This window comes from Equus caballus, chromosome 7 (assembly GCF_041296265.1).
Source record: "Equus caballus isolate H_3958 breed thoroughbred chromosome 7, TB-T2T, whole genome shotgun sequence".
Classification (NCBI taxonomy): Eukaryota; Metazoa; Chordata; class Mammalia; order Perissodactyla; family Equidae; genus Equus; species Equus caballus.
The window spans coordinates 53159106-53172058 of record NC_091690.1 but is presented as its reverse complement, the minus strand read 5'-3'; the positions used below and the strand labels follow the sequence as shown (position 1 = coordinate 53172058).

Here is a 12953-nt window from a genome sequence, read left to right as displayed (position 1 = left end):
ATATCTCTGGGATGCCCAAGATGGTTCACCTTGGGACACTGGAAACTTATTTGAAGTTTCCAGCACCTTCGGGGCTGAATTCTCAGTGAGTCTCATGACTATTTTCACTCTACTCTTTAAACAAGCTCCCTCAGGGTAGAAGGAGAATACTAGAAAAGAAACATTCTGCCACTTCGTTTCCCTGAAGATAGCTGTGACGAGAGAGGGATTTCTTTCTTCCAATTATCCCTTTATCTGGTAGATTCAAACATTTGAAATCACAAGATCCTTCTCCTGGAGATTAAAAAAAGAATTCTTTGTCTTCCTTCAAAGTCTCTCAGAACTCCTTACAATGCCTTAATTTTGCCTCCCTTTCACAGGATATATTTTGAAGTTAGGACATTCTCCCTGAGGGATATGTTAATGTTACAAGGAGTCCAATAGACTTGACCCTCACAATCCCATTGTCAGAAAAATGAAATACATGAGAAAGCCCCAATTTGATGGAGGAGAATGCAGCTGTTAGTGTCATTGCCACTGAAAAATCAAGCATTTTGAAGAAGGGAAATATCCCTTGGTATTTATTGGGACCACAATGTTATCAAAGACCCCACGGATAGCAATTTGTTATGGAAGTACAAAGACTCCAGATGAGTTGGTGGGAAAGAGAGTGAGAAGACTGGAAATACAAGTTGCAAGTGGAGACCAAATTCTCCAAAAGTTTGGAGCAATACCCAAAGAGGAGTATGGGTCTATGTATGAGTTTCATTTTCATGGAAACATATGAAATGTGAAGAGTCCTATGACATTGGACATGACAATATTGCATGTAGACATTGGAATATACAGGATAAAGAAAGGAAGAGAGATAGCATAAGTTCCCCCAAAAGTTAGGAAGGCATGGGATTCAAAGTCAGGTGGAGATTTTAAGAGGCAGGCACTTAAAAACAATTATATAAATAATTATTTAATTATAACGGTGGCTAATGTTTTGATGGATGGTATTGTGTCTAATAGGAGCATATACTGAGTGGGGTCCTATAACTGAGAACTGAAGGATCATGGGTAGGATTCAGCCAAGCATCAGCTTCTCTTCCTAACTCTCAACTCTCTCAATAGGAACTTCTCCCTTTCTGTGTTTGTGATAAGGTTATTTTAGACTGGTTACTTCTCAAAACTGCAGACTGGAACAAGGCTCTGAGGAGTGGAATTTGCTTGCCCTTCGATGAGAGACATTTGCATTTGTGAAGGAAGTCTCCATCTGTAGGGGTGTCTCCCTCTCTGCACCAGTAGGAAGTGGGGATGACCTTATCTCTAGAAACTCTTAATGGGGATGGCAAGGACTTAAGTCTTTATCGTGTTTGTCTGGTAACCTCATGTAGCTGACTCCCCCCACCACCAACATCCTCTGGGAAGCATATGATGTCCTGACTTAATAAGGTCTGATTCTGATCTAAAGTTATCTGACGACCCAACAACCAGACCCCACCTGCACTGATACCATTTTAAGGACTTTTTTACACATTCTTTCCTTTGTCTTGTAAAGACATAACTCACATACCTATGCCTTAAATTTAGCCCTACCTTCAACCTATGTTTGCAGCAGCTCTGACTGCCCATAGGTCCTGTCCCCATGCAGCAGCTCCTCCTGACTGTGGGTCCTGTCCCCATGCAGCAGAAGCTCTTACTGTCCATAGGTCCGGTCCCCATGCTTCAGCAGCACTTTACTGCCCAAGGGTCCTCTCCCCATTGCTATTCCACACTGTTCTCCAGATAAAAGAGCACTACTGCCAGACCTTGAGAGTCCAAGAAATCTTTCTTTCAACTCTTCGGCTTACTGACCCCGCATCATTTGTGCTGCCACCTATGCAGACTGATGATCGCCACATCAATACATTTGACCTATGAGAGAATAGCACCAATGGGGTGTTCTCTTTGCCCCTCACCTCAAACTTTCCAAAATTCAACTGATACTTTATTCTCCCTAAAATATTGGTCTTCCAGTTGTCCTTATACTGTGAAAGTTAACACCATCAACTCTGGCACCCATGGAATTGTCGTATTCCAGTTGTTCCCAGTCAAGTTGATTTTGCCCACTACAGGACAACTGGCAATGTCTGGAGACATTTCTGGTTATCAGAATTCAGTGCTGGCATCTAGTGAGTAGATGACAGGGATCTGTTTAAAATCTCACCATACACAGGAAAACCCCTCACAACAAATAATTATATAGACCAAAATATCAATATTGTCATGGATTAGAAATCCTGGTAAAGACTTTTGAGGGCTAGTGTTAAAATTTTTGTCTAAAAAATCCCAGCCATTACCTGTTACTTTATAATGATATTGAAAATATTATCTGAAAGAAATCTCACAACTTTTCTCCATTATTTTGTGCTACTTGATCCTATTTATTGTGGTTAAATTTATGTAACATAGAATGTACCTCTTTAACCGTTCTTAAGTGTACAGTTCTGTTACTTAGCATTAAGTACCTTCACATTGATAAGCAACCATCACCATCACCTACCTCCAGAACTTTTTCATTTTCTCAAACTGAAGCTGGGTCCTCATTAAACACTAACTACTCCTCTCCTTCTTCCTGAGACCCACCATTCAACTTTCATTCTCAATGAGTTTGACTCCTCTAGCCATCTCATATGAGTGGAATCATATAGTATTTATCCATTTGAGTTATCTCAATTTTGACCTTTCAAAATTTGAACTTCTGACGTTCCTTTTCCTTGTGAAATTTGTTCCATCCACAGCCCTCCCTGTCTCAGTGAATGCAATTCCATTCTTTCAGTATTTTTTTTGTTTTTGTTTTTGTTTTTTTCCCTTTTTCTCCCCAAAGCCCCCCTGGTACAGAGTTGTATATTCTTTGTTGTGGGTCCTTCGAGTTGTGGTATGTGGGACGCTGCCTCAGCGTGGTTTGATGAGCGGTGCCATGTCCACGCCCAGGATTCGAACCAACGAAACACTGGGCCGCCTGCAGCAGAGCGGGCGAACTTAACCACTCGGCCACAGGGCTAGCCCCCCCATTCTTTCAGTTTTTTAAGCTCCTGGAGTCATTCTTATTTCTTTTCTCTCACATCCATATTCTGGATGACAAAAGATCATCTTGGCTATACCTTGCAAATATAGCCAAACTAACCACTTCTCAACTCTTAAACTTCTGTCTCCACTGGGTCCTAGTCCCCTGTATCTCACGGCTTGCTGCAGTCAGCTCCAAGCAGCCTTCCTCACACCCTACAATCCGTTCTCAACACAGAAGCCAGAATGACCTTTTAAAATTCTAATCATGGCATGTGCGTGCTCAAAACTCTACAATGACTCCCCTTGCCACTCAGAGCAAATGAAAGCAGAAGTCCTTCGATGGCAGAGAGAGCCTCACTGGATCAGCCCCTGACACCTCTTCCTCTTCTGCTATGCTCCCCTCACTCTGTTTGCTGCTGCAACATTCCCCCTAAGCCACCTCCCACCTTAGGGTCTCTCTAGTAACCTTTCCCTCTGCCTGGGGCACTCTTTCCCCAGGTATGCACTCACCTCAGTCATTCACTGTCTTCACAAGTATAACTATCTCAATGAGGTTTATTAAGACCATCCTCTATAACATGACATCCTGCCCTCCCTACGCCCTGATTCTCTTTATCCTTTGGAGTTTAGCCTAAAATAATGACTGACACATAGTTAATACTCAGTAAAAATAGGTTCACTAAATTGAATCTACATCTGTGGTTCTGAAGGGACTGCCAGTAACCTTGTCTCCTGACCGTGGTCGATTGATCCAGGGTTGGAAGAGATCATTATCCTGTCAATTAGAATCCATTTCTGATATTTTTTTCACACACGAGGAGCTAAAGTAAATCCAGTCCCTCTTTAGTAACAAAACCGTGAGGTGTGAGAGCTGGTTTTTTTGAGTCTCTTTCCATGTGGAGGTAGCTAGTGTGAGAAAACAAAGCTGATAATCTGAATGGAAATCTTCATTGTATTTGAGCCCCTGTGTCCAGTGTCCAGTTGAGCCTTTGCTCAACTGTGTTCAGATGAATCAGGAAGTTCTCTTCTATCACTTGCCACCAAAGCAGACCTGTCTGGTGCAACCTTATCTTTACATGAGTCAAGACCATGATATGATCCTGCCCAGTAAAAACCACATGGAATGCCGTGACAGACGCTCCACTTTCTCAGCTCAAGGCTTTGTCAATCAATTGTTGCCAAATTCTACCTCACACACATCTCTTGTGGCAAGTTAAATAATAGCCTCCCAAAGATGTTTGAAACTGTGAATATGTTACCTTAGATGGCAAAAGGAACTTGCAGATGTGATTAAGTCTAGAATCTTGAGATGGAGAGATTATCCTAAATCTGGGTGGGGTTAATGTGATCACAGGCATCCCTATAAAAGGAAGGCAGGAGGGTTAGAGAAAGTATTAAAGATGCTACACTGTTGACATTGAAGATGGAGGAAGGGACCATGATCCAATGAATGCAAGGTGCCTCTAGAGTTTAGAAAAGACAAAGAAATAGATTCTCCTCTAGAGTCTCCAGAAGAAAAGCATCCCTGGTGACACATGTTTTCTGAACTCTGGAGCTGTAAGAAAATAAATTTGTGTCCTTTTAAGCCACTAGACTTAGAGTAAATTGTTACACCAGCAATGGAACTAACACATCTTTCTTCCAAGATATACTCATCTCATTGCTACTGTTTTGTTTTTATTTGTGTGAGGAAGATTGTCACTGAGCTAACATCTGTGCCAAATTCTTCTATTTTATTAGTGGGATACCGCCACAGCATGGCTTGACGAGCAGCCCTATATCCATACCTGGGATCTGAACCTGCGAACCCCAGGCCACCAAAGCAAAGCACAGAAACCTAACCACTATGCCACTGGGCCAGCCCCTCACTGCTACCATTTTAGATCAGATCTCCATCATCTCACCCTGGACCATTTCCACAGCCTCCTAACTGTTCCCTCTGCCTTCAATTTCTCCCACTCAGGACAATCCTCAAGTATGCATATTATACGTATGATTACATCATGGCCTTGATGTGCAATTGCTTATAAAATCCTTAGTATAAAACTAGACTCTCAATTGTCTGTCTTCCATCTATATATCCAACCTTGTTTCTAATATCTCGGCCATATGCTCCAGATATCTTCCTGATAGGCCTCACTTTTGAATGTCACCTAAACCCCTGTGTAGTTAAATTTCTACTCATTATTTGTTCTTCAACATTCAAGCATATTCCCCTATTAGAAGTTTTTCCTGAATACCAAGGGTTTGTCAAGATGTGGAAAAACTGAAACTTTCATGCTTTCCTGGTGAGAATGTAAACTGGGGCAACCACTTTGGAAAATAGTTTGGAAGTTTCTTAAAAAGTTAAGCTTAAATTTACCGTAAAACTGAGTAATTGAACTCCAAGATATCTACCCAAGAGAAATGAAAATGCAGGTCAATGCAGAAACACATGCACAAATGTTCACAGCAGCGTTATTTATAATAACCCCAAACTGAAACTATCCAGATGTCCATCCACTGGTAAATGGGTAAGAAAAATGTGGTATTTACATACAATAGAATACTATCCTGCAATTAAAACGGACTTAATATTGATACATCCTTCCACGTGGATGAGCTCCAAAAACGTTGGTAAGTACAAGAAGCCAGATAGAAAAGACTACATATTGCATGTTTCCATTTATATAAAATGTCCAAAAAGGCAAATTTATAGAGACAGAAAGTGATGAGCGGTTTCCTAGGGCTGAGGTGGGTACAGAAATTAACTGTATATGGGCACAAGATTACTTTCTCAGGTGATAGACATATTCTAAAGCTGGATTGTGGTAATGATCACATAACTCTAAATTTACTAAAATCATTGAATTTACATTATCAATGGATGAATTAAATGTGTGTAAATTATGACAATAAAAATATTAAAAAGTAAACGTCTAAAGATTTTTTTCCTGGAATTACTTAAAGTGAATTGAAAACCTTTACCTTTGTTTTCCACAGGAGCTAAGAAACACCGATATTATTACGCTCACCACTGTGTATTGCAATCATTTGTATCTCTCTGATGCCTTCTCAATCTGTACACAGTCGACAATAAATTCACATTGGATTAATTTTAATGGAATCAAAGTGAATTAAAGCCACATCACATAAGTCTTTCACTTCTAATAAATTATAATTTGGGGGCAATTTTTCAGTCCTTACTATGTCTCCAATAATTACTTACTTTTTTCTCTCTCAAAGTCCATAAATCCTTTCATGTTATTGTCCTGATACTTCACAGTCTTTATCACCTGTGTTTGTTTTCGTTCCCAGAGATGCAGACACTGAGCCAAGGAGTCATTTGCAAGCATTTTATTGGAAGGAGCAGGGAACATGGATGAAAGAGAGGAGAAGGGAATCAGGGAAGAAAATACATCCAATAAGCTTGCATTCGGTCAGCTACCACTGTGATTGAGCAGAGTTTGCATCCTGTGGGGAAATTCTGGAAATGGTAGAAAATCCAACCCTCATCATTATCGCAGTTAAACGGTAGAAAACATGACAAACCCCACACCTCTCCCTCAGGGCTGGCTCTGATGGGGCATGATTACTTGTCACTTGTAGCACCACAGAATGGGCAAAGTAGGTTCCAACTGGTGCCAACCATTGGCAGTCATGCAATGGAGAAGGGGAGAATATGCCAGGGATTGTGGGGCGAATGTTGACAGCATCTATGACTCCATCCTTCACTGCAGACTCAATTCTGTCAACATTCTTCCCAAAAGGTGAGTAATTTCTGAAAACTTGCCACATGTGTGTAAGTATGATTCCTGATGGCACCTCCAGAAAGTTTTTTCAGGGGAAAAAAACCTTATAAAAAAAACATTGATTCTATTACGCTCGTTACTGCACATTTTAGGATCTTAGAGGGTGTGTCTCAAAACTGCAATGATGAGAAATAAAGGTCAAATGAAAGAAGGAGGAGGATAGCAAAAAAGGAAGGAAGAAAGGAAGGAAACGAGGAATGGAGGGAAGGAGGGAGGTTGAATAGAAGAAAGGAGGAATAAAATAAGAAAGGAAGAAAGGATGGGAATAAGAACGAATGGAAGGAAGTTAAGAAGAAAGAAAGGATGGAAAGAAGGATCACAAGGAATGAAACAACATCTCAGAGTTATTCTAGGTGGTATATTACTATGAATCATCTGAACAAACCAGCTTTCAAATTTACATTCCTACTTTCAAGTTGAAAATCACATCACCGTTCTCATGAAGAGAAGGATAGCAAAGTGAGTGTCAGATTGCCAGGTTAGATTCCAACTCAAGCTCAGTCTCTTCTTCTGAAAAGTGGGGCAAATGAGAGAAAACATCTAGAAGAAATGTTTTCAAGATGAAATAAAGTCATACATGTGCAGAAGCAAGCAGAGCCCTGAGAGGTAAGCCCTTTGTTGTGACTACTGTATGATTTTCATTGCATTTCTTCTGGAAGAAAAAAGGACACAACCAAATGAAGGTGAAGAACATGAACATTTGAGAGGATAATTTTGTGGGAAACCATGTCTGCATTGGACATGAGAAATGCTTTTGATCTAAAGTTAGAAATCTTAAGAATGGCTACAAGACAGCTGACCAAACATGACAGCACATAAGCGGAAAACTCAGAAAGGAATTACTGAAGGAGTTGTTGACAAGAAACTATTACAAATAAGTAAAAGTGAAATCATGGGTGTTTTGGGAATTTAAGAAATCAAGCATGTCTTCTAGGGGAGAAAAAGAACCTGGCGATGAAATTCACAATGTTTGCCTTTGGGGCCGACTGTGTGCAATGAGTTCTGAGGCCAGTGGCCTATCACAGAGAAGAGGATGCTCGACTCAGGAGCCTTCCCAGGGCCCCCTTCACATCCTTGTTCCTCAGGCTGTAGATGAAGGGGTTCAGCATGGGGGTGACCACGGTGTACATCACTGAGGCGATCGAGCTTCTGTGGGAAGAATGGGTCACGGCAGAACTGAGGTAGACCCCCAAGCTTGTCCCATAGAACAAGAAGACCGTAGAGAGATGAGACCCACAGGTGGAAAATGCTTTATATTTTCCCCCTGCAGATGATATCCTCATTAAGGAGGAGACAATTTTGGTGTAAGAAAAAAGGATCCCAGTGAGAGGAAACACACCGATCAGAGCAGTGGCCACATACATGATGATGTTATTGATGAGGGTGTCAGAGCAGGCTAATTGGAGAACCTGAGCAAATTCACAGAAGAAATGTGGAATTTCAGTGCCTATACAGAAGGTCAGCTGTCTCATCAGTAAAATATGAAGCAGGGAGACCCAGAAAATGGTGAACCAGCACATCAGAACCAGGAGGCCACAGAGGCGGGGGTTCATGATGACCATGTAGTGCAGGGGGTGGCAGATGGCCACAAACCGGTCATAGGCCATCACAGTCAGAAGGAAATCGTCCATTACAGAAAAAAGCATAAAAAAATATACTTGTGTGAGACATCCTTTGTAGGAAATGACTCTGCTCTGCGCCTGGATGTTCACTAGCATCTTCGGGACAATGGTGGAGATGAAGCAGATGTCCACAAAGGACAGGTTGGAGAGGAAGAAATACATGGGGGTGTGGAGGTGGGAGTCAGAGGTGATGGCCAGGATGATGAACAGGTTCCCAAGAACGGTGAGCAGGTACATGAACAGGAACACTCCAAAGAGGAGAGGCTGCAGTTCAGGATCCTCTGAGAGACCCAAGAGGATGAATTCTGATAGTTGTGTGTGGTTTCCTGCTTCCATGTGGCTGGCATGTAAGGAGGCAAAAGCAACGTTCAATGCACATCCAGCCGGTGCCTCAGCTAGTCAGCACCTCTTCATTCCCCTTTAGGTGAACAAACTTACTCTCTGTTGAGTCTTTCCAATGACAGTGATTCACTTAGTCAAGTGATACCCATTTCCATTTTAAGTGTAATTTTTTAGCCTTTTAAAATTTAGCAGAAAACTCTGTTTATCTCGAACTCATTGGTTCTAATTCTATTTGAATCCATAGTCATAAAGACATTTCTTCTATGGTATGACCCTCTCAAAATAATTGCAGGCATTTGATATCTTTTCTTGAATCTCCATACATCCTGCACTCAAAGAGCTCTATAATGATTACTAAGATATGGATTCTCATCTTAAACAACCTTAATTTTACCACTTGATGCTTCCTACTGATGTCACAGTTAACAGTCAAGTGCCTTCTCTTTTTACTTCTAAATATGTGGTTACTGCTATTACACTCTTTGTGAGGTGTAGAAATACCTTTGTATACAGAATGATCTCAATAAATGATAGCTATTATTATCATTATTAATCTGTTCCTTTTATGACAATTATTTTTGACATGTAACTCTCCGAAAGTACAGTATAGACTTTGATTTAGAAAATAGGGTCTAAAGTCAGATTTCCTAAAATAGGACTTTGCTCGACTAACTTACTATCTGTGTGACCTTCAGAAAGCTGTTTTCTCTCTCTCAGCTGCAGATTCCTCACCTCTACAGTGGGAGTAGCAAATATTCCCTACATTGTAAGACTGATGAGTGAATTAAATTAGATGATGCGTGTAATTTTTCTTGTGATTCCTGTGACATACAGTGCACACTTGATAAATGTCAGCCTCTGTTCTTAACATCACAATAAATCTATCTCGTAGGGCTATCATTTATTAAATTTCCCATAACTGGGGCAGCCATCAAGGATGGAATTCTAGTCATTATAAACACAACAGGTTTGTTACCTCTGGCAGCACTAATTAATAAACATCCCTATGGCGACCCCTTTCAGAGACTGCCTGCCAGGTGGATTCTTCCAAAAAGAGGGAAAAGGTGTGGACTACATAGATAAGAGGAGGGGGAAAAAATCACACAATCATGAAAATAAAATACAATGCATGTTTGAGATGTGTGCTCATGTGTACACACTGAGAAGTGGGGATGTTATATTAACAATCAGTGCAATTAATGGTAAAAAATTATTGATTTGATAAAAAGTATAAAAAGTTTGCATAAATCAAATCATTGTTAAATAATTAAAGGCAGGGCTGGCCCCGTGGCTGAGTGGTTAAGTTCGCGCGCTCCGCTGCAGGCAGCCCAGTGTTTCGTTGATTCGAATCCTGGGTGCAGACATGGCACTGCTCATCAAACCATGCTGAGGCAGCGTCCCACATGCCACAACTCGAAGGACCCACAAAGAAGAATATACAACTCTGTACTTAGGGGCTTTGGGGAGAAAAAGGAAAAAAATAAGATCTTTAAAGAAATAATAATAATAGTTAAAGGCAGGGGCCAGCTCCGTAGCCAAGTGGTTGGGTTTGTGCACTCCACTTCAGTGGGCTGGGTTTGCCAGTTTGGATCCTGGGTGTGGATCTAGCACCATTCATCAAGCCATGCTGTGGCAGCATCCCACATAGAAGAACTAGAATGACCTACACCTAGGATATACAACTATGTACTGGGTTTTGGGGAGAAAAGAAAAAAAAAAGGAAGATTTGTGGCAGATGTTAGCTCAGGGCCAATCTTTAAAGAAATAATAAGGAAAAGGCAAATTAAGATACAAATAAATGTTTACATTCTCCATGATAGAAAAAAATCATTGTTATTAATGCCTAGATAATGCAATTAATTAGAGAGGGAAAAAAAATCACTGAGGACCACTTTAGTCTGGAGAGGTGGGTAGAAAAGGCCTCTCTAAAATATGAATATTTGAGCTATGTGAGGAAGGCAAATAAGGAAAGAGCAAGCATTCTGGGCTGAGAGAAAAGATTTCACGGTTGCCCTGTGAGCTGGTGAGCTTGGGAATGGAAGGGGTTTCAGAGGCCAATGAGATGGAGAACAGAGTGGGGGACAGGAGACAGAGTGGGGAGGCCCACAAGCCCAGCATCCTGGACTATTCCTGGATGTGCCTCTCATGCAGGTAGTTTTATGTTTATTTGTGAGTTAGAGGACATGAGTGTTTTCACTCACTATTGTCTTTCCAGGGACTTACACGGTGCTTGGTGCATAGTAGGTACTCAATATATGCAAATGTTAATGTATAATAAAGACGGAGACTCGAGGCATCAACTATGAAACAAAAAAGAAATCCTCAAGCTCACATGCATAAATGCAGACAGAAAATACAATAATAAAGTTAAATCAAATGCATTCCTGTCTATTTTAGGAGAACAACATGTCATGAATAAATAAGACCTATTCTAGGAATGGGAAGCTGGTTTAATAATGTGATATTTGTTAACATAACTCATGATGAAAATAGGTCAGAGAAATCACAATCGTAATCACAATATAAAATGGAAATGGGAAAATCTAACAGCATTTATTGGGTTAGCAGCCAAGAAAGAGCCTCTTGCTACATAAGGAAACTAAGGACAATTTCTTAACCCAATAAAGCATGTTTACATTCTTTGTAGTTACAACTACAGCCAACAGGATATTCTACATTAAAACACTCGGATATTTGTATTAAATTCATGAATACATCAAGGCAGTCGCTCCGACTTCAATCACTCAACAGGCTCCTGAACATTTAAAGAGATTGGTAATATGAGAAAAGGAAACTGGGCTGAGTAAGGAACATCAGAGATAAGCATGTTATTTGTAGATGATAAGGTGGACACTAAAGGGAAACAACAATCAATACAGAGCTAGTAAGCGCTATCAGTAAGGTGAATCTCCTACAAAAATAGAAAGGTAACATAATAGAAAAATCCAATCACATAAGGAATAAAATGGACAATACCTTGTGCATAATAGATCTCCAGTGAGTAGTTAGAAAGAAAATGATCGGACACAGGAAAACAACAGGAACCTGCAATTATGGTCAAGAGTAGAGAAGAGGTGAAGACTTTCCCAGAAATAACTCTTATCGGCGAGAGGCCCTAGATTCCAAAAAGAGAGTGAAGAAAACAGAATAAGAGCTGGAAAAGACTGATTTCAGTAGAAACTAAAGTACCTTCAAAGTACACAGACTTCACCTGTGAAGACAAATAAATACAAAACTGTCCCTGTCTCATTATTCTTGGGGTAAAACCCAGTACACACTTTCTCTCTCTTTTCCTTCCAACTCCACCAGTGCTCACTGGGACACACTGACCCTCTCTGATAGTTATCACTGAAGCTTTCTGTTCTCTGAGGTCTGCCCTTGGGAAGCCCAAATGCGTTTTCCCTAGGCAAAATGAGAGAATTACAGGACAAATGCAGAAAGGACACGATATTATCATCTCAAGAGTTGAATTCTCAGAACGCTTCATTAAAGAAATTGTTCCACTAACTTTCCTCCTCCCAAAGACTTCGGCTCCCTTGGAGTACAAAGATGAAAGAATGGAAATTTTCAGCCAATGTTGCATCTGTGTAGGCAACAGTGGGGCGGGGGGGGGGGGGGGGGGGGCTGGGCGGGGGAGGAAGGTGTTTTCTCAAAGGAAAAAACCTTGTTTCTTTGGTTTGAATTAAAAGTGACAAAGTGTCCCCTAAGGAAAGTTTCATTTCTACAGGAACCAAGTCCCTGTGATGTTCTTCTCTGGAAGAATTTTTGTTGATTTCAGGGATCATTTGGTGTCCACAGTGTCGTGGAGGCAAAGAGGTCCTTTCTGAAGAAAAACAGAGTGGTTAATACTTTTTGTTTTTTTGAAAGGACTAACCAAATAAGAAGGGAAAGTACTCTTTGACAATTGCTGGTGACTTAGAGGGTTCTGTGAACGTTATGGAGGGCTCCGTTTAATACATCTAAATAGAGACTCAGAGGCAAATATAATCCAGGTAGAGTGGGTTGAAGGGGGAGTATTGAGAAAACATAGGTGGCAAAGATAAATCATACATAAAGTTTGTTAAAGAAGGGGAGGACACAGGAAATACATACCCTAAAGGGAGCATTGAGTAAAGGATGATTTAAAAAGATTTACCGGAAGATACGAGAACATGATTGATTCCAAGGAGAATGATATTTACTG

The 12953-nt window shown here is 40.7% G+C and overlaps 1 protein-coding gene across 1 annotated transcript; it reads right to left on the bottom strand.

The window, feature by feature from the left end:
* Nucleotides 1-7825: 7825 nt before the first annotated feature.
* OR7D4J (olfactory receptor family 7 subfamily D member 4J) lies at nt 7826-8764 on the bottom strand. Its single transcript, NM_001391828.1, is given in 1 exon segment — nt 7826-8764. A coding segment is annotated over 1 exon segment (939 nt).
* Nucleotides 8765-12953: the final 4189 nt, after the last annotated feature.